General features: G+C 53.4%; 1 protein-coding gene across 5 annotated transcripts in view; it reads left to right on the top strand.

Annotated features, from left to right (window-relative positions):
• RFLNA (refilin A) overlaps nt 1-25,858 on the top strand; it is a 322,680-nt gene that overhangs the window by 286,695 nt on the left and 10,127 nt on the right. Inside the window, exons 1-2 of one of the 5 annotated variants that reach the window (XM_039472502.2) lie at nt 12,228-12,301; nt 12,623-12,805. The exons of 3 other annotated variants lie outside the window; for them this stretch is intronic. In XM_039472502.2, coding sequence (XP_039328436.1) covers nt 12,626-12,805 — 180 coding nt within the window. In that variant the 5' untranslated portion in view covers nt 12,228-12,301; nt 12,623-12,625. Of the gene's footprint in view, nt 1-12,227; nt 12,806-25,858 lie in introns of those variants that run through there. One more of the 5 variants, XM_003937108.3, reaches the window with a different exon arrangement.

The raw sequence follows: 25,858 nt of genomic DNA, 5'->3' as shown, positions 1-25,858 counted from the left end.
CTCCTTCTCACTGTGTCCACAAATGATGCAAAGCAGAGTGACAGGAAGCTCTCATGTCTCATAAGGGCACTAATCCCATTCATGGGGGCTCCACCCTTATGACCTAATTACCTTCAAAAGGCCTTACCTCCTAAGACCATCACATTGAACATTGAGATTTCAACATATAAATTTGGGGAGGGGGTACAACACAGACATTTCATAAAAACAAAAATAAAAAAACAGGTACTCATGTTTTTCTTTACATAGCAATAATCCTTCTTCTTACTAAACCTCCTAGATTCTTTTGAACAACTTGCTCTTCCTTGGTTCAGAACAGCCTGAATGTCAGAAATGTTCTTTAAGTTACATGAGCATCCATGTTCATCCAGCCATGCATCCATCCATCCATCCATCCATCCATCCATCCATCCATCTGTCCATCCATCCATCCATCCATCCATCCATCTGTCTGTCCATCCCCTCCATCTGTCTGTCCATCCCTCCATCTGTCCATCCATCCATCCATCCATTCATCCATCAGTCCATCCATCCATCCATTCGTCCATCCATCCATCCTTCCATCCATTCATCCATCCATCCATCCATCTGTCCATCCATCCATCCATCCATCCATCCATCTGTCCATCCATCCATCCATCCATCTGTCCATCCATCCATCCATCCATCCATCCATCCATCTGTCTGTCCATCCCTCCATCTGTCCGTCCATCCATCCATCCATTCGTCCATCCATCTATCCATCCTTCCATCTATCCATCCATCCATCCATCCATCCATCTGTCTGTCCATCACTCCATCTGTCTGTCCATCCCTCCATCTGTCCATCCATCCATCCATCCATTCATCCATCAGTCCATCCATCTATCCATTCGTCCATCCATCTATCCATCCTTCCATCCATTCGTCCATCCATCCATCCATCCATCTGTCCATCCATCCATCAATCCATCCATCCATCCATCCATCTGTCCATCCATCCATCCATCCATCCATCCATCCATCTGTCTGTCCATCACTCCATCTGTCTGTCCATCCCTCCATCTGTCCGTCCATCCATCCATCCATTCGTCCATCCATCTATCCATCCTTCCATCCATTCATCCATCCATCCATCCATCCGTCTGTCCATCCCCTCCATCTGTCTGTCCATCCCTCCATCTGTCCATCCATCCATCCATCCATTCATCCGTCAGTCCATCCATCCATCCATTCGTCCATCCATCTATCCATCCTTCCATCCATTCATCCATCCATCCATCCATCCATCTGTCCATCCATCCATCCATCCATCCATCCATCCATCTGTCCATCCATCTGTCTGTCCATCACTCCATCTGTCTGTCCATCCCTCCATCTGTCCGTCCATCCATCCATCCATTCGTCCATCCATCTATCCATCCTTCCATCCATCCATCCATCCATCCATCTGTCTGTCCATCACTCCATCTGTCTGTCCATCCCTCCATCTGTCCATCCATCCATCCATCCATTCATCCATCAGTCCATCCATCCATCCATTCGTCCATCCATCTATCCATCCTTCCATCCATTCGTCCATCCATCCATCTGTCCATCCATCCATCCATCCATCTGTCCATCCATCCATCCATCCATCTGTCCATCCATCCATCCATCCATCCATCCATCCATCCATCTGTCTGTCCATCACTCCATCTGTCTGTCCATCCCTCCATCTGTCCGTCCATCCATCCATCCATTCGTCCATCCATCTATCCATCCTTCCATCCATTCATCCATCCATTCATCCATCCATCTGTCCACCCATCCATCCGTCAGTCCATCCATCCATCAGTCCATCCATCCATCCATCTGTCCACCCATCCATCCATCCATCTGTCCACGCCTCTGTCCACTTATCCAGAAAATAGTTAATGATCCCGCATGTGCAAAAGCATGGTGTGAAGTGCTGTGCAGAAAGAAAAAGGCATAAGGTGTGCTTTCTGCCTTTGAGGAGTTGATAAGCCACTGGGGGACATAAGAACCAAGCGCGCACAAAGCTAGCAAAGATGCTGGGTGCAGACATGTGGAGGCAAGTGGTAACCACACAGGAGCAGAGGCCTTGTGGCCGCTCCCCACGCGCTAGAGCCCCCCTTTCTCCTTCCGTGAGCACAGGATGTGTTGGGGGTTGTTCCCTGTACCCTCCGTGAACTCTCTCCCTCCTTTCCCTCCAGTTCTCCATGGTTGGTTTCGTTGCCCTCCCATTTCTCTTGCCTTTCTTTCTCGACTTCTTTTCCTTCACCCATCTCCCCAAGTTTCTCTTCACCTTCGTCCTGGGACAAAGATGCCTCCGGTGTGTGCCGGCTTCACAGCCTTTGCAGGAACAGAGGAAGCCTCGGGGCCTTTGCACCTCTGTTTCTCTGCCAGGACGCCCTTTCTCAGGCTCTTTGCAGAGCTGGCCCCTTGTCCACACCAGGCTCTTGGTTCAAAAGCCACTTCTGAAGGTTACTCTGTGGCCTAGCCTCTGCCACGGAAAGCTGCTCCGTCACGGTCATTCTCCGTCTGGTTACCCATTTTGTTTGTATAGTATTTATAACTCTCCGAAATTACCTTGTTTAATTATTTTCTTCTCCCAAACCCCACCCCATACTGGAAGTCCCCCAAGAATGGGGACCAAGTATGACTAGTCCATGGCTCTATCCCCCAGTGCCCGCCACACAGTAGGCGCTTTACTCATTGAAGGGATAATTAACAACCCCCTTCCCCACCCTACCTCTCCCTTAGCATCTCAGGACTGCACCAGGAGCATGACTGAGCCCCGGCCGCTCCGGGACCCTGCCCTCCCGCTGGACCTGGTCCCCAGACTCTGCCCTTTCCGGAGCTCTGGGCGGCGTGCCAGGAGCCTGGAGCCTTGCATTAATTCCTGCTCAACGCCCTTTGTCTTCACTTGCAGTTGAAAACCCACACAACCAGAATATTTGCCTGGACTTGTGTCTTCCTTGAGGAATGAATGGAAACGGTGTACATTTGCCTCGCTCTCTGGTGTACTCACCCTGCGGCACTCCGGGGGCCAGTGCGCCCCTGGAAACTGCTTCCTCCCTGCCGTCTCTGCGTTTCGGCAGCTGGGAAGGACCCGCTGTCTCTCCTGAAGGCCTTTCAGCCACTTGGCTCTTACCTGGCTGAACTTCATGCTATATGTACATTTTTTAATCAAAAGAATTTTTTGCATGACTCAAGCATCAGAACATCCTGTATTACTTCTAATGTGCACGGAAGTCCTTCTGCTGGTTTACTCAGCTGGAGTTCAAAATGACAAGAAGTGAGTTTTGTTGTGTTTTGTTTGTGCAGCCATGGCTCACGAAAAACCGCAGCCACTTCTTGGAGGCCTCTTTTTTTTTTTTTTTTTTTTTTTAATATAACAACTTGTTTATCCCCAAACCTGCTAAATCAACAAGTGACGTTTTGGCATTATGGATTCAGGCAGACACAGTCACCAATTTATGTGACATCACAGTTTCTCATCAGACAAAATAACTGGAAAGCAATCTGGATAGCACGCCACATTTAGGAGATCTCAAAACGTTCTCTTTGCACAGATTTGCTGAGTGAGAGGCACGAAGAGGGGGCAGTGCCCACGTGTTTCGTCTGCTGTGCACGGGCACCATTTCCATGAGTGTCACACACTATTGTGTTAGCCAGAAAGGTATATGTGTTTCATTTTAAGTACTATACAAATTGGGAGCAGGAGAATCATGAACTCCTGAAAAGCTGAAAAATGATAAAGTAGTGCGGAAACGTAGACGTATGGAAGGGGATTTCTTGAAGGTAACTCTAGACTCACCTGTACCACCTGCCACCTGCTACTGCGGGGCTCTGCCAACTTTTTCTATACAAGACAAGACTGTCAATCTGTTAGTCTCCGCAGACTATGCGTTCTTTGTTGCAAGAGGAAAACATAACAGTCATCATATCTGGGGCTATCATCTAGCACAAAGCTCTTCACCAATGAATCCGCTGGGGTTTGCGGAGTTTAAGGCTTGTCAGGGAGCAGGATATCCCCAAGACGTGAAAATAGCTCCCCAGAGCTTCCTGATAAATGACAAAGGGAAAGGCACCTTTAGCACAAAGAAAAGAGGTGGATACCACCCCTATGCGGCCCCCGCTCCTGGCATGACTGACAGTGGGATGTGCCTCCTGAGGTTGATGGTGCAACATGGACCCTGAAAAATTCCTGCAAACGTGTTTATCCTCAATTGAATCCTGAGAAAGCAGTCGGACAAATCCAGAGCATGGGATGCTCTGCAACTGGCCCAAACTCGTTAAAACTATCCACGTCAGGAAAGGCAAAATAGGCACGGGGTCTGTTAGGGTCAAGGAACTAAAGAGATGTGATCATACAGAACTGGGAAGTGTCTGCGATTTCACCCTGCTGGCCAGTGAAGACGTGGGTCTGCCATAGTTTCACAGGTGCGAGCAGGAGATACAAGACTCCTGTGTCAGAGACAAGGGATGTTGTTACTCACAGTAATCACAGAAGCCAGGGGGTCAGCATGTTCTTGAGCCAGTTCCCCGGCTCTGGTCTCCACAGGGCCACTCGAAGGGGCCCAGGTGGCCCTGGCACATGCAGCTGTTTGCACAGCAGGAGAGGAACCTGAGTCTTTCACAATGGGCAATAAGCCTGCCTGCTATTTTCCCCAGAGGGAACCATTATTTTTATTACAGTGGACAGGAAGCGTGCCTATCCTTTGATATGAAGAGAGACACTATCTCTATGTTTCAAAACTGTTCTCCCTACATTCTTGAAATGATAGCCCAGAACCAGGGTGGCCGGGGCCTCTGTTTGCAAGATGGGAATACACATGGGAGACTCATGAAGAATTGTCTCCTGACAGTGACAGTGAAATGCAATATGTGTTTGAGCCCCGGGTTGAGAAAGAAAATAGCTTTAAAGGACATTGTTGGGGAAATTGGGGACATTTGATATGGAATGTAGGTTACACAGTTGTACCAGTGTTGAATTCCCTCACTACGACGGCAGTGCTGTGGTTCCACATCATCTGTCTTCTTAGTAGGAACTGTTGAAGACTTTTGGGGCAAGGGAGCATGATGTTTGCCACCAACTTTTACATGGTTTAGCAAAAAAACACAAAATAAACAGTACACACACACACATACACACATACACGAGAGAGAGAGAGAGAGAGAGAGAGAGAGAGAGAGAGATGTGTCAACACCCAACAAACCCAAATGGTGTTTGGGTTTTCATTCTATTCTCGCAAAAATTCGGGGGGACCCAGTTTCTCCCGAGAACACACAGCTGGCTCTTGGCCAAGCCCGGCGGGGGGACCGTCTTCTGACTTTAGGGACTGTGTTTTCACTTCACTCAGTCTCTGATTTTCTCCCCGTTCCGGCTTAATTAAGTGCTCTGAAGACATAAATAGGTTTTTTGTTTACTCAGGCTTGGGAGAAGCTGGTAAAAAAAAAAGGCCTTTTCAGCTAAAAGCTCCTTACAGCTTGAAGGTGCGAAGCAGTGAGTTTACAGCCAGGGAGAAGCCGCTCGGCCGTGGGCGTCTTTGCCCGGAGCTGTGAGGTGAGGCCACGGGCCCCATTCTGGAATGGGAACGGGAGGGGCTCGGGAATGCCAAGCCTGGGCGCCGGGCGGCAGAGCCCGAGAGCAGCTTTCCTTGCCGACTGAAAGCACTGGGAACCCGCCACTGTCCCGGACACTCACATGCAGATGCCAGCAGAACCTATGCCCAGGTCAAAGGCACTGTGAATGCATTCGGTGCCGCCCACTTCCCTGTCTTAGTAGGGCAGGTGGTCAAGAGCTGGTTTTATGAGTGGACGCACAGGGCATGGGCTCTGACTCCCAGACAGACAGCTGCCCAGCAAAGACGGGCTGTAGGCTCCGAGGGCACATGGGCTAAAAAAAGAAGAGGTGAGTCACTGCTGGAGCTCCGTCCAGGCGCGGGCGTCTGTGGTCCAGCTGGGGACTACGCAAGGGAAAAGTCCCCGGGAGAGACAGGCCACCAGGGAAAATACCACTCCCTGGGGCAGGGAGGCCTCCCCCGGCCAGGCACCAGGACCAGGTCTGCCGAGGGTGCACGGGCCGAAGTGTCACGGTCGTACAGCCGCCTGGGCCTTCCGTCTAAAACATTTGACCACATGCCCTGCTGGACAGCTCAGACCGGGGCTGTCAGGAGCGTGTGATCAAGAAGCCGCTCTTCCTGCCTCTGCAATCGCTGCCCCTTTGAGCGCCTCCACTTCAAATTCTTCCGCGGCCACTTTCAAACTCTCAGTGATGCTCAGTGCGATTCCTGTACTTCCTAAAAATAGGCAAGAGCCGGGGACGCTGCCTGCACAAGACGGAGAGTTCGCGGACAGGGTGGTGCTCTCCTCCTCTTCCTTCTAAAAAGTGTGTGCGCGTGTATGTGTGTAGACATGTGTGTATACGTGTGTATGGGCACAGCTGTGTATATGTGTGTGTGTGTGTCGCTGCATGTGCATGTGCACGTGTGTGCATAGATATGTGCATGTGTGTGGTGTTTATGCATACATGTGTTTGCGTGCGTATATGTATACACGTGTACCTGTGTGTGCATATATGTATGTGTTTTGTGTGTTTATGTGTGTGCACATGTGTCTTGTGTATGTCTGTGTATATGTGCGTATATTTGTGTGTTTTTGTGTATATACATGTTTATGTGTGTACATGTATGCGCATATGGGTGCTTGTGTGTGTGTATGTGTTTATATGCATGCATAAGTGTGTGTGTATCTAAGGGTATTGATTATCTTGGTGATTTCACGCAGAGGCATGAGGTGCGGTGGTTAGAGCAGGGCCCAGCTGAGCCTGAGGAATTTTCCCTGGCACAGTGCCAGGGGCTCAGCTCTGCCTGGCGCATCTGGAAGCATACCCTTATTATGCCTATATTTAATCTTTGTTCCCTACCTTTATTATCATCCCTGCTTTATGGATGGGGACACAGAGGCACAGAGAGGGCAGGCCCATGGTCCAGATCACACAGCCGGGACATGGAAGGGCCGGGGTTCAAACCCAGACCACTGAGCGTGCAAGACCCCTTCCTTGTCTGTGAGTCTCCTGGAAAAGTGAGCAGGACTTCCAGCTGTGTCCACACATGGCAGGTGAGGAGGTCCTGCCTTCTGTGGGCACCTTTGCCCTTCCCGGGGTGTACCTGCTCTCGGCCGCATGGGTCCCCTGCCTGGGATTTCACTGGAAAGAAGCGCACATGGCCCCTGACCCATGGCAGACAGCCCTGGGCTTCCTCCAGGTGCCTTATCCCCCTGGGGAAGGAGGGGAGTCCTGGGGGTTTTGACGATGACTCACAGGAAGGAGCAGCTCCTTACTCCAGAGAGGGCCCTTGAATCGTAACCAAGAAAGGCCCTGGCTGAGTGCGTTAACACCTGGTCCTGCTGTGTGAGTTTAGGCAACACACCTACCCTCTCTGTGTCTCTCAAGGAGATGTAGCTCTCTATGTTCTGCCAACCTTTTCAGATGGCGATGTCAACCGTTGGGGAACCAGGAAGCAAGACACGTCTAAAGCCGCCAGTGGCGCCTCCCCAGACTGCTGCCTGAATGGCTGGTGCCCTGCTGGGTGCGTCGGGTAAACACAGTCACACAGGCTGGTGGAGCCTGGCGTGCACAGCCCGCTGGAAAGCAGGAGTACCAAGCCCTGGCCTTGGGGAACTTCCCGCAGGGTGGGCAAGGGTGGGAAGTGATCTGTGAGCGATCCCCGTTAGATGAGCAGGAGCCCTGTGTTCAGGGTAGCCTGGGCCTTGGGGCCTCTGGCATGCTCTCAGATGGCCTTGCTTCGGGGCCGTCTCTGCAGGTCACTGAAGGGTCTTATTGTCTGGCATGATGACCTCAGTCCTCCTACCTCCGTGTCATGATCCATTGGGACCCACTGACAGCCTTCCCCCCATGCACCCTAGAAGCCTCCAGTGTGGCTTTCTACTTAGGGTAGGCTGTGCGACCTCAGGCAGTCACTTAACCTCTCTGAGTTTCCATGGCTCCATCTCCCTCCCTCCCTCCCTCCCTTCCTTCCTTCCTCCCTCCCCTTCTTTCTTTCTTCTTTCTTTCTTCCTTCTCTCTCTCTCTCTCTCCTTCCTTCCTCTTTTCTTTTATTTACTCTTTTGAGTTGGAGTCTTGCTCTGTTGCCCAGGCCAGAGTGCAGTGGCATGATCTTGGCTCACTGCAGCCTCTACCTCCCAGGTTCAAGCGATTCTTCTGCCTCAGCCTCCCATGTAGCTGGGATTACAAATGTGCACCACCTCACCTGGCTGATTTTTGTATTTTTAGTAGCGTTTCTCCATGTTGGCCAGGCTGGTCTCAAACAGCTGACCTCAGGTGATCCACCCGCCTCGGCCTCCCAAAGTGCTGGGATTACAGGCGTGAGCCCCCCACACCCGGATCGCTGTGTTTGAAAATGGAAGTAGTACGCAGCCAGGCTTCCGGTGCAGGACGGCGGGTGTCGGGCTCTGTCAGCTGCCGGAAAGGCACAGCCCGAGCTCCAGGACCCTCCTTCAGTGCTGCTTGGAACAAGTGGCTAATGGCTTTCTGTCAAAACGCCTTTTTTTTTTTCTGGACGTCCTTCCCTCTGGCCTTCCTCGCAGAGTGGAGCTCCCCACACAGAGCAGCCTGGGAAAGAAAATTCCCCCGACCCGGGAGTGCTAGGGAGCCCTGGGGCTTGGGGTCACTGCAGGTCACTTTTCTTTCTACCCCAACGCGTGCTCTTAAAAGTCTGTGACTTCAGAAGTTTGTGGAAGAAGGTCTTCCTCCCCAGAGGTGTGCGGTAAAGGGGCCTTCCCTCTCCCCTTCTCTCCAGCACGGGACCCACTCTTTAGGATGCCTTGTCCGGGATACCCCAGCACCTCTTGTCTATTACGTATCTACTTTCTCTGCTCAATTTCCCTCTGCCTCCAAACTCCCGTCTTTAATCCAACTTTGTTTATATGTATATGTGCGTATGGTAAGGAACTTTGGAAGCTATTTGGATCAGATCTTTCCTGAAACCTTCTTCAAAACCTCAGCAGATTCTTCCATCCCTGGCAGATAAGGCCCCAATCCCTTAGCGCAGCCCAAGGGCCCCTGTAGATCAGGTGCCTCCTTCCCTCTGTCCCTTCCTACAGCACTGGGCCTGCGGCAGACACCCCGATCTTGAAAGACCCTCTTTTTCACTCCTCAGGCCTCACATTTCAGGGGTTCAGACCCCTTTTCCTCCTGAGACCAGCCACAAAAGCCTCCTGCCCTACCCACTGGCTAGCCCCTGGCTCAAATGAATTTATGGAAATTTTGGCCTTTTCTCCTCTCTTTGACATTTGCAGACCATCTGGCGCTATGAGAAATAGAAGCTTCCACAGTACCCGGCTTTCAGCTGAGTGGCGGTCCCCAGTCGGCCGCAGCGGATCCGAATAGGTCAGAGGTCATGGTCACGGGGGTCATCCGTGTGGGCCGCTCACTGGGGGTCTGACATTTATAGTGCACTCATGTTCTTCCTGCCATCTCGCATGCACACATCTCCAACCTTACTCACACAGGGCAGTCTGTTTCAGGGGAAACTTCCAGAAGCCAGGTGGACACACACAGTCATGACTGTACTCCTTATAAGTGTGCTTCTAGATCAGGGTGAATGGCGCAAGGGGGTCAGGACTAGAGTGAGGCAAGAGGATCTCAGGACAGCCTCCCGACACGGAATCACCACAAACGGTATCTCGCTGCAATGTTTTAAAAGTCAAAGGGATGCAAACTGTTCAAGAGGAACAAAATATCAACTGGACGAGGTGGTTCACGCCTGTAACCCCAGCACTTTGGGAGGCTGAGGTGGGTGGATCATGAGGTCAGGAGTTTAAGAGCAGCTTGGCTAACATGGTGAAACCCCATTTCTACTAAAAATACAAAAATTAGCCAGGTGTAGTGGTGGGCACCTGTATTCTCAGTTACTCAGGAGGCTGAAGCAGGGAATTGCTTGAACCCGGGAGGTGGAGGTTGCAGTGAGCCGAGATCGTGCCACTGCACTCAAGCCGAGGCGACAGAGCGAGACTCTGTCAGAAAAAAAAAAAAAAAAAAAAAAAAAAAAGAACAAAATACAAAATATCAAGATTTTATTTTATTTCATTTTTGGAAGGAGTCTGGCCCTGATCCCCAGGCTGCAATGCAGTGGCGGGAACTTGGCTCACCACAACCTCTGCCTCCTGGGTTCAAGTGATTCTCCTGCCTCGGCCTCTTGAGTAGCTGGGATTACAGGCACCCACCAGCACCACACCCGGCTAAATTTTTTATATTTTTAGTAAAGACAGAGTTTCACCATATTGGCCAGACTGGTCTTGAACTCCTGACCTCATGTAGTCCACCCACCTCGGCCTCCTAAAATGCTGGGATGACAGGCGTGAGCCACCACTCCCGCCCTTAAAATATCAACATTTTAAACAAAGGCAGAGGAACACTGTAATTTTGAAACTCTGCCTTGCCCGCATCCTGCCCTGCCCTTGGTAGCTATTGTGGCCAACGGGTCATTGGTCCCATCCCTGAGATAAGAAGAAATTAGTTCTTGCCGAAGACTTTCTCCAGGGAAGCAGAAGACTTCTGGGCTGGGTGGGTGGGCATCTGGGAAATGTGAATTTCCAGGTGTCTGTGTTCCAGAAGGGACGCCCCTCCCCCACCCCGGCGACAGCAGTTCAGCCGCTCATTCTGGTTAAGTCCCCCAAGGGCTGAAGAAGTCCTGCTTTGGCTAAGAATTGAAGCAAACGGTCTGCTGTCCTATTTTGTTTTTTCCAGAATGTTCCAGATATTCAAACCTCTGGTTACTTCTGTTTGGGCAGCAGACTTCCCCGTTCTTTCCTGGCCGATATGGAAATGGGCTGTAAATTCACCTGGTGACAGTGCATGCCTTTCAACCTGGGGGTGGGGAGGGTCCCAGGAATCGGCTCCACCTCCACCAGTGTCCCGGCATGCACCTTATTCCCGCCGTGGCAAGACTGTGCCCGGCTGCTCTCTCCACATGCGGCACTAATTCTCACTGCTTGGCTATTCACATCTTATCTTTAAAAATCGCCTCCTCCAAGAAGCCTTCCGTGAATACCCAAGCCTTAAGTTGTCCCTGGGACTATTCTTGGGTGCAGCACCTCATTCAGTTCCTTCCCTTAGACTCACAGCCTTGGCTTCCTGGTGCACTGCGGCCTCCCTCATCAGACTGGGCCCCCCCACACGGCAGGGGCCTGCTGTCTGAAGCAGGTCTGCTCTGAGGTCTGGCCAAGGCCGGGTGCAGAGTGGGAACTTGAGAACACGCTTCGAAGTGCGTCCTCACTTTGCGGGTGTCCAAAGAGCAGATTCTGGCATCCGGCTTCCCGGCCCTGATCTTGGGCTTTCTGCTCTATCCAGACAAAGGGGTGAATGGAAGTGAGGGCATCCGTGCCCACGTTCACCCCTCTTCCCCTGTTAGCCTCTTCCACACTCCTGCTTTTCGAAGCAATCCGTAGACACCCGTAGCTGCCCCACTGCAGAATGGAAGGATGGATCCTCAGGAGAGGGGTGGGGCGTTTGTGTGGCTGGGCGCTGGAAATGCGGAGACCCCTTGCCAGGCATCTGATAAGCAAACAGCAAGGAAGGGAAACACGTGTTCTTTTCTCTTGGGAGGAAGGTAAAGAAGGGAAAGATGGGCAGGACCCTTGTCCATGAGCAAGGACCTGCCTGGAAAAAGTGCAGGAACAGCCAGATGCCTGGGGATTCCTGGAAGTGCTTCTCATCGCCGCTGCCGCCCCCCACCCACAGGCTCCCCGGAATGCTTTCCACCCTCAAGGCCCGAACAGCCGGTCCCAGGTGTGCGGGTAACCGAGACGCCAGTACTGGGACAGTGGTGGCCCTCCTCCCCATCGATTGTAAGTTACAGAGAAAAAGAAAACTCGGAAATAAAGTTTCTCGAATTGCTTTTTTTGGGACTTCAAATGAGATGGAGAAAACTTCCAGGAGCACCACGAAATAGGATGATGCTGACGGCTCGTATTTCTTGGGATGACCTGGGGACCCCACGAGGCCCCTGGGCACGCGGGTGTGGCGCTTGTTCCGGGAGTGGGGGACTCGCGCGCCTCGTGGGAGCGGGACCCGGGCGGCCGCGCTGGGCGCGCAGTGCCCAGGAGCGGGAGGGCCTCGGCGGAGGGGCCGGCCCGGGGCGGTTGCCCACCGCGCAGGCCGGGGCGGGGAGAGGAAGGGGGAGGAGGAGGCGCCTAGAAAAGGAGGCGCGGGCCGGGGAGGTGCGGAGAGGGCCGGGCGGCGACGTGCGCCTCGGGGCTGGGCCGGCCAGCGGGAGCGGAGCGCAGCGCGGAGGCGAGGCCGGGCCCGGAGGGCGGGCGGGCGCCGCCAAGGGCGGAGGGCGGCGGGCGGCGGGCGGCGGGCGGCGGGCGGCGGCGCGGGCAGGAGCGCGGCCCGCGGGGGCGAGCAGGCGGGAGGCCTGCGGGGATCGGGGGCGCTGGAGGTGGGGGGCGCCGGGCCCGATCGCCGCCTCTCGCGGTGCCCGCAGGTCCCCGGGCGCGCAGCCCTCGCCCCGCCGCCGCCTGCCCCGGGCCCCGGAGAGCGGTGGAGCCCCCGGAGGAGCGGGGGGCCCGCGCCCCGCGCCCCCTAGACATGGTGGGCCACCTGCATCTGCAGGACATGGAGGACAGCCTGAAGGAGCCGGGCCGGGAGGGCTTGCTGGACAGCCCCGACTCCGGGTTGCCCCCCAGCCCCAGCCCCAGCCCGCCCTTCTACTCCCCGGCGCCCGGCATCCTCGACGCGCGCGCGGGAGGCGGCGGCGCCTCCTCGGAGCCCCCGGGACCCAGCGAGGCCAGAGCGGTAAGGAGGCTCTCCTGCGCCCAAACGGGGGGCCGCGCGGGCGGGGAGGTCGAGAGCTGCGCCCCCAGACGCGCTACTGCCGAAGCGGGACGGGCCTCCTCTTCCTGCCCCGCAGCCGCGGAGGTGGCCAGTGACAGCCGCGCTCCTCAGGTGGGGACCTGGGTGTGTAGGGGGTGGGGTGGGCCTCCTTCCTGAGCGATTCTTCCTATTGTCAGTAATAACCCGGGGCTAACGGGGCGGGGTAAAGAGTCCGAAATTCCCAAAGAAGTTGGCTGCAGGCGAGGTGGGCTTGCGCCCGGAGGCCCGGCACACTGCAGACATCTGGACCCGGCTCCTCTGCAGCTCCGAGTGCCCTGTTTACTGTCCTGGGGCTGCCAACGTGAAAGCCTTTTCCTTCTTTCTTTCTTTCTTTTTTTAATAACCAAACCCAGACAGGATCCCTTCCTTCCCGGGATGTTAAGGCATGTTGACGTGGACCTTAGGCGGGCGGGGGAGGCTGGATCCCCGGGTCAGGAAACTCAGGGGTTTGTCTCCTGCCAGACTCAGCCCAGCTTGGGGGTGGACTCCGGTGGGGACCCAGCTTGGCGCCTGGCCTGGCTGGCAGGCGGGGAAGCCATGCGGGCAGAGCGGGCGCCTCCGCAGCTTGAGGAAATGACAAGTTGAAATGAGTGGAGGTAGCTGCAGTCCTAGTGCCATTTCCCCGGCCCTGCCCGCTCTCTGGCTGTGCCCTGCCCACCTTAACAGCTTGTCTGCTGGGGCGCGTGTGCTGGCTCCGCCCCACTTTCCTGGGGCCTGCCTGGCACTCACAGGGCGGAAAAGGCCTCCCCACAGCAGAAAGGAGCCGTCCCTCCTGACTTGACCTTCATTCCTGCCTTGCTTGTTTCTTAGCCTAGGGGGTCCCTAACTCGCCTGCCCATTGGAATCACTTGGAGAATCTTTAAAACATACCCACACGCACCCCCTAGATGGTCTCACTGAATTGATAGGGGGTGCAGCTCGCCATCAGGAGTTTTCAGTCTGCCTGGGTGATTGTCACATTCAGCCGAGTCTGGGAGTTGCTATCTTAGAGCAAATCATGCAGCGAACTTGAACTTTGGTCTCTTTAAGGGAGCCTGGCATGTGGAAGGGGCAGTAAGGACTTCCAGGGGTTGCTAGAGGTGACCAGGGCTGTTTGTGGTGAACCTGATCTTGCTGTCTAAACGGGGCCAGCTTCCCTGCCAGTGCGCCTGGGACTTGGCATTGTCGTGTATTTTTGGACTGCACACGTTGGGACCGAATCCCCGTGGTGCCTTGCAGAGCGGGACTTGGAGAAAAGGGATGGGGAACCCGCCTTCTCCGTGGTTCCTTCCATGACCCAGAAGCCTCCTTACAGAGGGTTTTCTGGAAGCGTTCTCTGCCATGCAGGCCAGCCCGTGGCTGCCGCAAGAATCGCATGGCTGGCTTACTTGTCTTGGCTGTTCTACTTGACTTTATTTTTTCTCCTTCCTGCTCACTAGATGCCAGGTATGGAACTGTGCTGCCCTGATCTTTTAATTTGGCTTAAAAGCAAAGCCTGGGGCTGCTTCCTCATGGGTAATGATACCTGGCATTTGGAGAGTTTGTACCGCGTGCCAGGACAACTGTCTTAAGCTCTTTATTTACATCGACTCATTTAATTTTCACGATATTCCCATGAAGCCTACACTCAAATTAGCCTTGTTTTCCGGAGGGGGAAGCCAAGGCACAGAGGAGGTTAGCTACCTGCCCGAAGTTGCCCAGCCAGGAAGTGGCTGTGCTAGGCTAGAACCCAGGGAGTGTGGCTGAGAGCCTGCCCTTCAACGTCCTATTATCCCCCGTTTCACTCTGCAGCTCATTAACTACCTGTGAGTTTTTTTTTTGTTTTTTTTTGTTTTTTTCAAACAAAACGCCTGTGTGCCTGCCAGGTTTGGAGGGCTGCTTTTATTGAAAAGAGAGAAAGTATTGCCTGGCGCCACCTCTTCTCAGCTTTGGGGCTTGTTGCTGTGGCCATGCCCACCCACCCATTGCCCACCCACCCACTGCCCACCCACCCACTGCCCACCCTACACGGCGCCACCTCCCCATTAACTCCTGCTAAACTTTGCTAAGTGGTGTGTAACTGCACTCTGTTCACGGATAACTCAGGGAGAGCACTTTCTAGGTGCGGATGTGGGCAAAATACCAGCTCCCATACTGTCTCCTGTGCCTCACGGCTGATGCTTTCCAGCGCCTGAGGAATGAGGCTGGGGTGGGTGGTGCCGGGTTTCCATAGGGCCTGGAGTTCAGACTGCGTTTTGCAGGGTGGATGCCTTTGTTCCAATATCCAGTGGCAGACACCACCTTTCTGATCAAAGTTGGTGGCATATCCTTCAGCTGCTGGAGTGGACTGCAGTCCTGGCCCCAAATCCAAGCCACTGAGGTCCTCAGCACGTGTCACCTACTTTAGGAGGCTGGATAGGTGTGCATTAAAGAGGCCTTCTACTTTGAATAAGCTGGACTTGCCTCCTTGATGCCCCTACTCAGGCAGTGGGAATGTTCCCTGTCACTCCCAAACCAAAGGAAGAGCCGGGAATCGGGCATTGGTCCCCCTAGTACCTACTGACACCTACTGTGTGTCGAGCTCTGTTTGGGGCCATGGAGGACACAGCAGTGAGCAAGACACTGAAGGGCCCTGCCCTCATGAACTGGTATCCTCGTGGAGGAGACACGGCCACCAGCTGAAGTATGTGTGGCGGCCCCAAGTGGATGCAGAAGTGCCCTTAAGGCCAGAGCTGGGTGAGTGGGGAGCTTTAGGCAGGTGGACAGAGAGGTGATGGTTAATAGAAACCTCCACACACTCAGGGAGTGAACTTTACAGTGCCAGGGCTGAGGTGTGCTCAGCCCGAGAGGCTGGCATGTGCAAAGGTCCTGAGGCAGGAGCAAGCCAGGCGTGGCCTGTCCAGGTGATGGGTGCACCAAAATCTCAGAAATCACCGCTAAAGAACGTATGCATGTAACCAAATGCCTCGAGGAGCCACAGGGGCCTCCGGAGGGGCAGGGAGCATTGGGGGCTGGGAGAGGCCAGGTCAGTGACTTCTAGGCAAAGCTAAGGCCAAAAATTAAAACTCCATTTGGTCTTTTAAAAAGTACCTGTGGCCAGGTGCAGTGGCTTATGTCTGTGATCCGAGAACTTTGGGAGGCTGAGGTGGGTGGATCACGAGGTCAAGAGTTCAAGATCAGCCTGGCCAAGATGGTGAAACCCCATCTCTATTAAAAAATACAAAAATTAGCTGGGCGTGGTGGCGGTGCCTGTAATCCCAGCTACTTGGGAGGCCGAAGCAAGAGAATTTGTTTGAACCTGGGAGGTGGAAGTTGCAGTGAGCCAAGATTGTGCCACTGCACTCCAGCCGGGCGACAGAGTGAAACACTGTTTCAAAAAAAAAAAAAAAAAAAAAAAAAAAGGACTTGTGACTGTTTTATTTTTATTTTGAAAAAGGCATCATGAACTTCCACACTCCCCAACTTAGAACTCAGATGAGAGGCGTGGCCGAGATGGTGCTGTCGGGGTCTCCGGACATGGCCTTTTCATCCGTGTCAGATGTGTCCTGCCTCCCACGTGGCCCAGGACAGCGGAGCCTGCCATCTGGACCTGGTGTGGGGGGGATTGTCTGTCAGCTGCATTCAGCCCACAAATTAAAAAAAAAAATTTATTTATTTTTTCTAGAAAGAAAGGAAGAAAAAGAAAAAAGAAAGAAAAGAACAAAAAAGAGAAAAAAGAGAAAGAGAAAGGGGAGAGAGAACAGGAGTCTTGCTCTATTGCCCAGGCTGGAATACAATCTAAAAATAGTCATTAAAAACCTCTTTTATGCCGATAATTGTACTTAACGGTGGAGACAGGAAGGAATAAGGGAAGAAAATAACAAACAAACCGCCAACCAGTATTTCATTTAAGTCTGTGAAATGCTATGCAAATGCTGAAGAGAGATTTACTTCCGAGTATGTGGTCACTTTCAAAATAGGTGTAATATGATACTGAGAAAAATGTATGTTCTGTGGACCTGGGGTGAAGAATTCTATCAATATTCACTGAGTTTACCTGTTCCAGGTCTGAGTTCAAATCATAGATGTCCCTGTTAATTTTCTATCTTGTTGATCCGTCAAATACTAACAATGTAGTGTCAACGTCTCCCGCTGTTATTGTGTGGGTGTCCCGAGTCTCTTTATAAGTCATTAAGAACTTGTCTTACGTATCTGGGTGCTCCTATATTGGGTGCAGATATATTTATGATCATTGACTCCTGTTGTTGCATTGATCCTTTTACCATTATGTAATATCCTTCCTTGTTTCTTTCAGACTTTGTTACTATTAAAGTCTATTTCGTCTGAGATGAAAGTTACAACTCCTGTTTTCTTTCTTTCTTTTTTTGCTCTCCATTTGATTGGCAAGTCTTCCAACAACCCTTTGTCTTGAGTCTTTGTGTGTCCTTGCTTATGAGATGGATCTGGATCAGCGAACCGAAGGGTTTTGGCTTTTTATTCAATTTACCTGTCTGTGTCTTTGATTGGGGCATTTAATCCATTTAAATTTAGGAATGATATTGTTATTTGTGAGTTTAATATTGTCGTTTAATGCTAGCTGGCTATTTTGCCTACTAGTTGATATAGATTCTTCACTATGGAGATACACTTTACCTTTTGGTAAATTTTTGGGATGACTGATACTGGCTGTTCCTTTCTGTGTGTAGTGTGCTTCTTTCAGAAGCTCTTGTAAAGCAGGCCTGGTGGTGTGACGAAATCTCTGAGTGCTTGCTTGTTCGCGAAAAATTTTATTTTTCTTTCATTTATGAAGCTTAATTTGGCTGGATATGAGATTCTGGCTTGAAACTTCTTTTCTTTGAGGATATTGAATATTGACTCCCCACTCTCTTCTAGTTCATAGGGTTTCAGCTGAAAGATCTGCTGTAAGTCTGATAGGCTTCCCTTTATGGGTAACCTGACCTTTCTCTCTAGCTGCCCTCAGAATTTTCTCCTTTATTTCAACCCTAGTGAATCTAGCAATTATGTGTCTTGGAGTTGCTCTACTTGAGGAATATCTTTGTGGTGTTCTCTGTATTACCTGAAGTGAGTATTGTCCTGCCTTACTAGGTTAGGAAAGTTTTCCTGAATAATATCCTGAAGAATATTTCCCAACTTGGATTCATTCTCTTCATGACATTCAGGTACACCTATCAGTCGTAAATTAGGTCTTTTCACATAGTCCCATATTTCTTGGAGACTTTGCTCATTCCTTTTTACTCTTTCTTCTCGAATCTTGTCTTCTCGTTTCATTAAGTTGGTCTTCGACCTCTGATATCCTTTCTCCTGCTTGATCAATTTGATTGTTAAAACCTGTGCCTACTTCGCGAAGTTCTTGTATTCTTCAGTTCCATTAATTCACTTATGTTCGCTTCTAAATTGTCTATTCTCATTAGCATTTCGTCAAACCTTTTTTCAAAGTTCTTAGTTTCTTTACATCGGGTTAGAACATGTTCTTTTAGCTCACAAAAGTTCCTTATTATCCACCTTCTGAAGCCTAATTCTGTTAATGGAACGCACTCGTTCTCCATCAGGCCTTGTTCCCTTGTTGATGAGGAACTGTGATCCCCTGTAGAGGGAGAGGCATTCTGATTATGGGTATTCTCAACCTTTTTACGCTGGTTTCTTCCCATCATTGTGAGTTTATCCACCCATCGTCTTTGTAATTACCGACTTTCAAATTAGGTCTCTGAGTGGACGTCCAACTTGTTGATTCCCAGCGCGGGAATCTGAGCAACCCACTGCCCCGGCCAAAACAGCGGCGTTAAGATTCGTGGTGCTTTTCTGCCCGGGAATCTCCGGTCTGGCTTCCCTCTTGAGTCCCTTTTTCAATCAGCTGAATGGGCGACTCTGCCTTCCCGGAGCTCCAAATGTGGACCAAAAGGGGACCCAGTCCTGTTTACTCTGCACCAAGAACCGCCGCGCCGGCCACAAGAGTCGCGCTGGCGACCCGTGGGGCTCCTCCGCTGGGAATCTTCGGGTCCGTGAGCAACAGAAATTCGTCTGAAAGTGCGGCGTCCTCTCGTTCTCTGCGCTTTCACTGGGAGCTACGATCCCGAGCTGCTAGTGATCAGCCATCATGGATCTCTCTCTAAATTTATTTTTTAATGTTTGACTGCCATAGGCTTTGAGCGAACAGGCGGTGTTTGGTTACATGAGTGGTGATTTGTGAGATTTTGGCGCACCCGTCACCTGAGCAATGCAATGTGTAGTCTTTTATGATTCACCCCCTCCCACTCTTTTCCTGAGTCTCCACCGTGTTGTTCTTACGCCTTTGCAACCTCGGAGCTTAGCTCCCCGCTGTGAGTGAGAAGGCAGGATGTGTGGTTTTCCACCCCTGAGTTACTTAGAATAATGGTCTCCAGCTCCATCAGGTCGCTGCGAATGCCATTATTTCATTCCTTTTTATGGCTGAATAGTATTCCATGGTGTATATAGACCACAATTTTCTTATCCGCTTGTTGACCATTTGTCAGCCACAGCTGTTGAAAGCTGGGTGGCTGAGGGACACAGCAGAGCAGGACGGACACTGCCTCTGCTGCCTTTGCGCTCCGGGGGCCTGGACCGTCACTGCAGATTGAGCAAAAACCCATTGCCCTTTTTCTCCTCTCTGCCCTGCCCTGCCCTTCTATGGGCATTTAGGGGTTGGCATCGTGGAGGAGCGAGGATGGATTTGGGACAGACCAGTCTCCCTAAGTTACTATGGGCAGTTTGGAGACATAGCCCTGTGCCATCCTCAGAGAGAGTGAAAGTGGCATTCGGGGTCTTATGTTGTATTCTCTAGGGTGCAAGTTCAAGGGAATAGCTCCCCTGTAGCAGGCAAAGGACTCAGCCCGTTATGGGGCAATAGCAAGAGGTGACAGCCGAGCTGTTGCCGCCTCCCAGATGCAGAGATGGGGCCGCTGGCCCTGGGCTGCACCCACAGCTGGTGGCCTGGGCTCTGCCACCTTCAGGCCTCCCTCCCTCCATCCAATCTCTCCCTGTTTAGGCAGTGGGTGGATTTCTGAATAGCGCGCGTGAGAGCTTCCCTAGGGAAGACAAGCTGGATCCCTGGACCCAGATTCCAAGAGAAGCCCGGGCCTGAAAGCTCCCTGGGGGTGCCCAGCTCTTTGAGACCGCCTGTGGTCTCAGCTGTCCCTTTGGACCTTAGCTGGGACCCTTGGGACTCTTGAATTTTCTCATTTCTGCCTCCGGTCTGTGATGGTGAAACTGAGTATGAGAGAGGAAAGGGAGTGAAGGAGGTAGTTCTGGGGTCAGGAAAAATGGAGGGATGGACAGAAGATGGATGGATGGATGGAGGGATGGACAGAAGATGGATGGATGGATGGAGGGATGGACAGAAGATGGATGGATGGATGGATGGATGGACAGAAGAGTGGATGGATGGATGGACAGAAGATGGATGGATGGATGGATGGATGGATGGATGGACAGAAGATGGATGGATGGATGGATGGATGGATGGACAGAAGAGTGGATGGATGGAAGGGTAGATGGATGGATGGATGGACAGAAGATGGATGGATGGATGGATGGATGGACAGAAGATGGATGGATGGATGGAGGGATGGACAGAAGATGGATGGATGGATGGATGGATGGATGGAGGGATGGACAGAAGATGGATGGATGGATGGAGGGATGGACAGAAGATGGATGGATGGATGGATGGATGGATGGATGGAGGGATGGACAGAAGATGGATGGATGGATGAATGGCTGAACAGATGGACTTAGGAAAACAGGGATCAGCGCCCCCATACCTCCTGGCAGGCTCACAGGTGTGTTCCTATAAAGGTGTCTGAGCAAGCTAAGGCGGAAGACAGCCAGGTGTGTCAGGACAAGATGGGAGGGAGGAGCCTGTTTGCAGAAAGGGAGGCTGTGGGTCAGGGGAGGAGGGAGAGCCGGAAGCTCTGGCGCCTCCTTCCAGCCGCCTCTGCTCCATCCCCAGTGGACTGGCCTCCAGCGGAAATTCAGCAAAGTATCTGACAGCCCTGGTCTCAGGGGCTGGGTCACTTGACTGGGAAACTCAGCTGTGTCTGTAGCTTTAGTGTGAAAAGAAGACAAATAGGCTCACAGCCTTACGGGTGCTCTGGAAACAAGGGAGTCACCTGCATGGGGAACATGCCACCACACAGACCGGCGGCAGCTTTCCTGGGGACACGTGTGGTCTATCCTGTCTGCCCTCCAGTGCTCGGCCTCCCTGTGGGGGATGGTACATGGGCTGCAGACAGCTCCTGCCGTGCCTTCTGTATCTTAGGACGCACAGAAATCCAGAGGGGTTTTGTCCACCTTGCAGCTGGTCTGGCCTTTATAAGGGCAGGGTCTGGGCTCTCCGTTCTTGTGAAGAGAGGGTGTCCCCATCTGGGAGGCCACCTGGCCATTGTGAGCGGTATCTTTGGGAAAGGCCAGTGTTCTGAGTGTCTGGGGGAAGGGAGAGACCCTGCCCCAAGCCGTGCAGCCTGCGCAAGGGGGTTCTTGTGCCCTTGATTGGAGGCCCCGACTCTGCTGTTGACTGGCAGAACTGTGGGTCCCTGCATTCGCTTCCCAGAGCTGCCGTCACAAAGTGCCACAGACTGGGTGGCTTAACACAGAAGAAATTCATCCTGTCACAGTTCCAGAGGCCAGGAAGTCTGAAATCACGCTGCCAGCAGGGGCACGCCCCTCTGGAGCCTCAGGGCGGGGGGGTCTGTCACCCTGCCTCTTCTAGCTGCTGGCCGCACCCCTCCCATCTCTGCCTGGTTTTATGTGGCCTTCGTGTCTCTGTGTGCACTCCCTATGTCCAGATTACCTCTTCTTATAGGACACCAGCCCTTGGATCAGGGTGACTCTGACCGAATCTGACCTCATCTTAACTTGATCACATGTGCAGACATCCTCTTTCCAAATAAGGTCATAGTTGCAGGTACCTAGGACTTGAACTTATCTTTGTGGGGGACACAAGGCAGGCCATACCCATCTTGCTGACAGGTGCAGCTGGCATGCATGTCTCGGGAGGGAACCCAGCCGGGGCACTGCCTCCAAGCTGCGAAGTTCGCGTTTGCTCACCATTTCTCTGCTTGGGGTGTCAGATCCTGGGCCCTTGATGGTTCATGGCTCTCCAGGAAGCAGCCTCCTCTTGGGGTCTCCTGGATCCCCCCAAACAGACTGTGTCCTTTCCACACTACATTCCAGTGCCCCAAGGTGCCACACTGGGGGAGATCAAGAAAGGCCCGCCCCCTGCCCCAGGATTTGTCAATAGCCAAGGTTGTCATCAGAAGGTTGGGAATTCTTGGTGCTTGAACGCCTCCTCCTTGGTTGGTCTTCCTCGTGGGTGATGGTCAAGATTAGCCTTAGCCCAGCCCGTGCGCTTTGGTCTCAGATTACCAGTTATATCCCCATTAAGTTCTGATAGCAGCAGAGGGAGGTCAGGGGCCAAGGTCAGGGGTAACTGTTGCAAGGCTCCATGTGACTTGGGCAAGGACGCCTCCTGTGGCCCGTGTGGGGCTTCCTGGCCGTCCTGCTGTCTCCAGGAGCAGCAACAGGGGGTCTGGATGTCTCCTTCTGCTTCCTACTCCCGCACGGATGGGCCGCTGGTTGGCTCCTGTGTGAAAGCTCATGGTACAGTGAACTGGGCCGTAGTATCTGTGGGTGGCCCTGTGTCACCCAGGCTGTGCTTCCCTGTGAGTCTCTGCCCAGCCAGGCCCGAATCCCAGGTCTGGCAGGCCATGGCCGTGAGGCACTGAGCCCTCGACAGCAGAGCGGTTATCTTTCTTCGCCGGCCTGAGGGCTATGGTCTGGGCAGTAGCCAGGAAGGGCAGGGAGCCGGGAAGAACCCTGCAGATCCCCTGTATACTTTGACTTCAGCCGTCGAGTATTCATCGGCCGGGGTGGGGTGGGATCCGGCCTGTCTCGAGGCTTCCTGTGCTCCAGGTGGCCGTGTGGCCAGGGCGGGTGAGCAGTGACAGGTCCCGGAGCCCCAGCGGCTCCCGGGGAAGGGTCCTGGGCAAGGCAGGTGGGACCTGGTGGACATAGGGCTCCTCGGGACCCAGCACCCTCCAGGGCCTGTCCTGCCCTCCTGTACCCGTCCTGCTTCCCAGGAGCCTGGGAGTCAGCCCAGCCTCCCCAGGCTATAACGGGAACCCAGGCCTGGGCCAGCTCTGTCGTCCCTCCCTGGGGGCAGGGAAGGATGGCATCTGGGCAACTCTCCCGTGTGCCTGGTACTCACTCGTTCTTCCCTGTCCCGACATCCTGAACTTCCAGGTGGGTGCTGAGGCCCCCCAGGAAACTGCCAGCCTGGGCCTAGGCATCCCTGACGGTCCCCCAGCCCGGGGTGTGGGCCCTGCTGCCAGCGCAGCCTCGTTTCACAGATGAGGAAACCGAGGGCAGCCAAGGGCATCTCACCGGATTCTCTCCAGACGGGGACAGGAGCCCGGCTCTGGGGGAGGGTGCTGCAGCCTGACGGAGCGGCCGGGGTGGGGTGGGATCGGCCTGTCTCGGGGCTTCCTGTGCTCCAGGTGGCCGTGCGGCCAGGGAGGGTGAGAAGTGACAGGTCCCAGTGTGTGTGTGCCCGATCCCTCCGGCCCTCCCCTGCCCGGACAGCCCCTGTGGGACAGTGACCCAGGCTTTGGGAGTGTCTCGGTCCTGCGCGGCTGGAGAGCTGCACCTTCTTGGCCGCGAGAGGCACTCCCCTTGCCCATCCCCAGGCTGGCTGGAGTCCTCGGGGTGCCATGACCATTTCCATGTTCAAATCACCCAGCAGCCAGAATGACGAAGCTCTGAGCTTCGGGATGAACTGGTGGCTGCCACCGTCTTCCCGTGGTGTCTGGGCCTGCATCCCTGAGGGAGTGTCCGGGCCTTGGTGGGGACTTCCTGAGCCACCTCAGCACCCAGGCCTGCGTCTGTCTGGGTTTTCATGGCATCTGGTATCTCCTGTGCAGCCCTTCCAGCTTAGGTGGATTTTAGGTGTTTTTTCAGTGGGGACCTTTGGCAAATGGTGCCTAGAGCTCCGGCTTCCCGGGCCTTCCTGGGCCTTGTCTGCTGCCTGGCAGCCAGGCGGGGACCCGGCAGAACGGGGCTGGCCGCGCCGGCACCCATGCTCCGGGTGTGGCAGTATCCTGAGGGTTTGGCAGTGTCTTCGTTCTGGGTGGACCCAAGAGGGATGCTGGAGCGGGGCTCTGTCACAGCACAAAGGCTTTGCTTCTGAAATCAGCGCTCCCTGCTCAAGGGGGAGGATTTCGCCTTTCCCGGCAGCGAAGGGGTGGACAATGCCAGCAGCAGGCTGCCTGTCCCTCCCTCTAGCCCTTCGACGTGTCTGGACAGAAGGAACGCCTCCCAAAAGCTTAGCGCCCATGTCCCTGTCCCCTTTCACACTGGTGTCGGCCTCTCTCCTCTCCTGTGGCTGCGCGTCACCCCCTCTTGTGGGAGAAGGGCTCTGGGGGTTCCTGGACCTCATGTCACTCCTACCAGGCCCAGCACACAGTAGGTGCTCAACAAACAAACACCTGCATGCACTTGGGAAAATGCTGGGCTGCACATAACATCTTCTGGGGAGACAAATGATTTCTAGAAACACGGGGTCACATGGAGTCGTGGGGCGGGGTCAGTGCTGTTGACAGTGAGCTATGGGACGTGATGATGGGCCTGCCTTGCCATGGCCTTGTTTTCTTTTTTTTTCTTTTTTATTATTATTATTATTATTATTGCATTTTAGGTTTTGGGGTACATGTGAAGAACATGCAAGATTGTTGCATAGGTACACACAAGGCAGTGTGGTTTGCTGCCTTCCGTCCCCTCACCTGTATCTGTCATTTCTCCCCATGCTATCTCTTCGCACCTCCCCACCCCCCGCCCCTCCCCCATTTCCCCCCAACGGACCCCAGTGTGTAGTGCTCCCCTCCCTGTGTCCATGTGTTCCCATTGTTCAACACCCGCCTATGAGTGAGAATATACGGTGTTTGATTTTCTGCTCTTGTGTCAGTTTGCTGAGAATGATGGTTTCCAGGTTCATCCATGTCCCTACAAAGGACACGAACTCATCGTTTTTGATGACCGCGTAATATTCCATGGTGTATATGTGCCACATTTTCCCTGTCCAGTCTATCATCGTTGGGCATTTGGGTTGGTTCCAGGTCTTTGCTATTGTAAACAGTGCTGCAATGAACATTCGTGTGCACGTGTCCTTGTAGTAGAATGATTTATAATCCTTTGGATGTATACCCAGTAATGGGATTGCTGGGTCGGCCTTGTTTTCTGAAGTGAGCGTCCTGAGATGATGCTTGCTTCTGAAAGGAAGGAGAAGCATTGTTTAGGTTCAAAGGGTGTGAGCTGTCCCTCCGTCCTGGGTGGCGCCTCCACCCTGACCTCCATGGGAAAGGAGGACCCCTCTCCTGTGGGCCCACCGGCACCCAATGCCACCCCCGGGCTGGGCGCTGTTCCGCGTGGCTGCCGGCTCTGACTCAGTGGCACCGAAGCCTGGGAGGCGGGTCCTATCGCCCCACTTTAGGGGCCGGTGGCGGCCCAGAGCAGGAAGTCATTGACCTGAGTCACACAGCTTACGGCTGCTGCAGCCAATTGCCAAACACAGTGGCTTCAGACTGCACGAAATTGTTACCATCTCCAGCTCTGGAGGCCAGGAGTCCCAGAATCAAAGCACTGGCAGGGCTGGTCCCTTCTGGAGGCTCAGAGAGAGTCCGTTCCTGCGCCTGTTCCAGCTTCTAAAGGGGCCTGTGCTCCTTGGCTTGCAGTCCCTTCCTTGTCATCAAAGCCAGCAGCGCAGCATCTTCCGGCCTCTCTCCAACTCTGACCCCTGCCTCCCTTTTATGAGGACTCGGCGATGACATCTGACCCACCTGGATGACACAGGACCATATCCCACCTCAGAATCCTTAATCGCATCTGCTAAGTCCCTTTTGCAGAGATTCCCAGGTCCCAGGGATTAGGATGTGGACATCTTTGGGGGCCGTTGTTCAGAGTGCCACACCCAGGAAGGGGGCAGCTGCTTCTTTTTTGGGCCACTCACTC

This window comes from Saimiri boliviensis, chromosome 7 (assembly GCF_048565385.1).
Source record: "Saimiri boliviensis isolate mSaiBol1 chromosome 7, mSaiBol1.pri, whole genome shotgun sequence".
In the NCBI taxonomy this organism is placed as follows: domain Eukaryota; kingdom Metazoa; phylum Chordata; class Mammalia; order Primates; family Cebidae; genus Saimiri; species Saimiri boliviensis.
The sequence above is the reverse complement of the archived record's forward strand: the minus strand, read 5'-3'. Positions and strand labels throughout refer to the sequence as shown.